Consider the following 1565-nt stretch of genomic DNA (forward strand, 5'->3'; position numbering starts at 1 on the left):
TTTTTACCTACCTCGATCCCCCTCCTTTACTTACTACCTTCCTCCCTCTACCCTAACCCGAATCTAAATCCTTACTATACCCTCCCCCCCCCTCCCCCTTACCTGACCTTTAGCCTAGCCTTAACCCGACCCGGCCGGTGCCGTAGGAGCCCGCTACCTAATATTTCTAACGTTTTTCCTGCTGTTCCGGTCGGTCTGGCTACTCTGGGGTAGTCGTTCTATTATAAAAGCCGTATCTACTACTCTAGCGATCCTCCTCTATTAAAGTCTTATTAGCTCGATTATAGGTAAGGACCTTAGTACAGTCGAAACCAGCCCTCCTAGCGGTCCGGGTACGAGAAGTTATACTGCCAAACTCCTTAAGGCGTGTTCTACTCAATCCATTTCTACTAATTAACTCTTTAATTGACGTTTTCCTTATGAGATGGGAGACGCACGTTTTTATATTACCCCTACTGTCCTTTGTATTTGCTATCCTCTACTTTGGGATCTATTTGTCTTTATTAACCCTGGACCTGCTTGCCTTTTTCCCTACCCTTTCCTTCCCCCTACTGCCCCTCTGGGTTGTAGAGATGGCGGGGGACCTATTTCGGGCTCTCTTGTCTGCTGTTGGAGTAGGGCCGCAAGGAGCGGTGGCCGAAGGGGAAGTGGCGTGTGACGGTGCCATGAATTCTGAAGTCGTCCGGAATGGTGAATGCTTCCTGGGCGGCCTGGGCCTGTCCTTCAGCCGGTGCAGATGCTTCCTTGGCGGCGGCCTTTGCAGCAGCCTCGTAGGTCCAGAACTCGCACTCGGGGTCCTTGTAGGCGGTAGTGGTGAGGATGAGGAGCCGGCCTGTCTGATGGTTGTCAGCGTCCGTCTGCCTCGGGTGTAGGTTGGATGTCTTACTCTGGGGTCCTCGCGCGGCTGGCTGAGGCACCAGTCGTTCAGCAGCAGCTGCTTACCTTCGCCCATCTTGATTAGATTGGCTGTAGGGTAGTTGTTGTCATCGGGCTGGCGGCCGGTCTTGGGCAGCCACAGCCGAACCCTGGCGTTCTTATCCTTGACGTTGTCTTTATAGAACGTCGTATTACGGCGGAAAGCGCTTTGGAAGACAGTAATAAGGTCAGACTGGCTCTTGAAGACCCAAATGACGGGAGTGAAGCAGAGGAAGGGGTTAGATATGTCGATTATGCCCTCGGTGGCCTGGAACGGGTTGGTCCGGAGCCGGGTCTCGCGGTCGAGTATGTTGCTGTCCCAGTTGTTCAGTGTGGCGGCAATCTCCCGGGCGCGGTCGGCTGTGAAGTTCGTTAATTGGCTGTCGGGCGCGTCAAGGGTGATGGCTGGGATGACAAAGTCGTTGGAAGCCATGACTGCTGTAGTTATTTCTTGGACCTGGCTTGCTACGTGATTTGGTGCGGTGGTAGTGGTTGTTGTTGTTGTTGTTGTGATGGTTGAGGTGGTGAAGAGGTTTCCGAGGTTTCTGAGGTGTGGGTTAAATAGGTTTAATATTGGCTGGGTTCCTGCCTTCTTCTTTGGAAGTCGTAAAGGCAGGAGCAGATAAAGCGCCAGTGGGTAGGTAGGTGAA

At 52.8% G+C, this 1565-nt stretch overlaps 1 protein-coding gene across 1 annotated transcript; it reads right to left on the minus strand.

The window, feature by feature from the left end:
* Nucleotides 1-232: 232 nt before the first annotated feature.
* Nucleotides 233-1348, minus strand: BDP81DRAFT_513569 (uncharacterized protein; the record flags this gene model as incomplete). Its single annotated transcript, XM_060595820.1, has 2 exons — nt 233-832; nt 943-1348. 2 exons carry the CDS (start codon nt 1346-1348, stop codon nt 585-587), a joined length of 654 nt encoding a protein of 217 aa, XP_060437382.1. The 3' UTR covers nt 233-584.
* Nucleotides 1349-1565: the final 217 nt, after the last annotated feature.

Source organism: Colletotrichum phormii (genome assembly GCF_030913505.1).
Source record: "Colletotrichum phormii strain CBS 102054 chromosome Unknown BDP81scaffold_55, whole genome shotgun sequence".
In the NCBI taxonomy this organism is placed as follows: Eukaryota; Fungi; Ascomycota; class Sordariomycetes; order Glomerellales; family Glomerellaceae; genus Colletotrichum; species Colletotrichum phormii.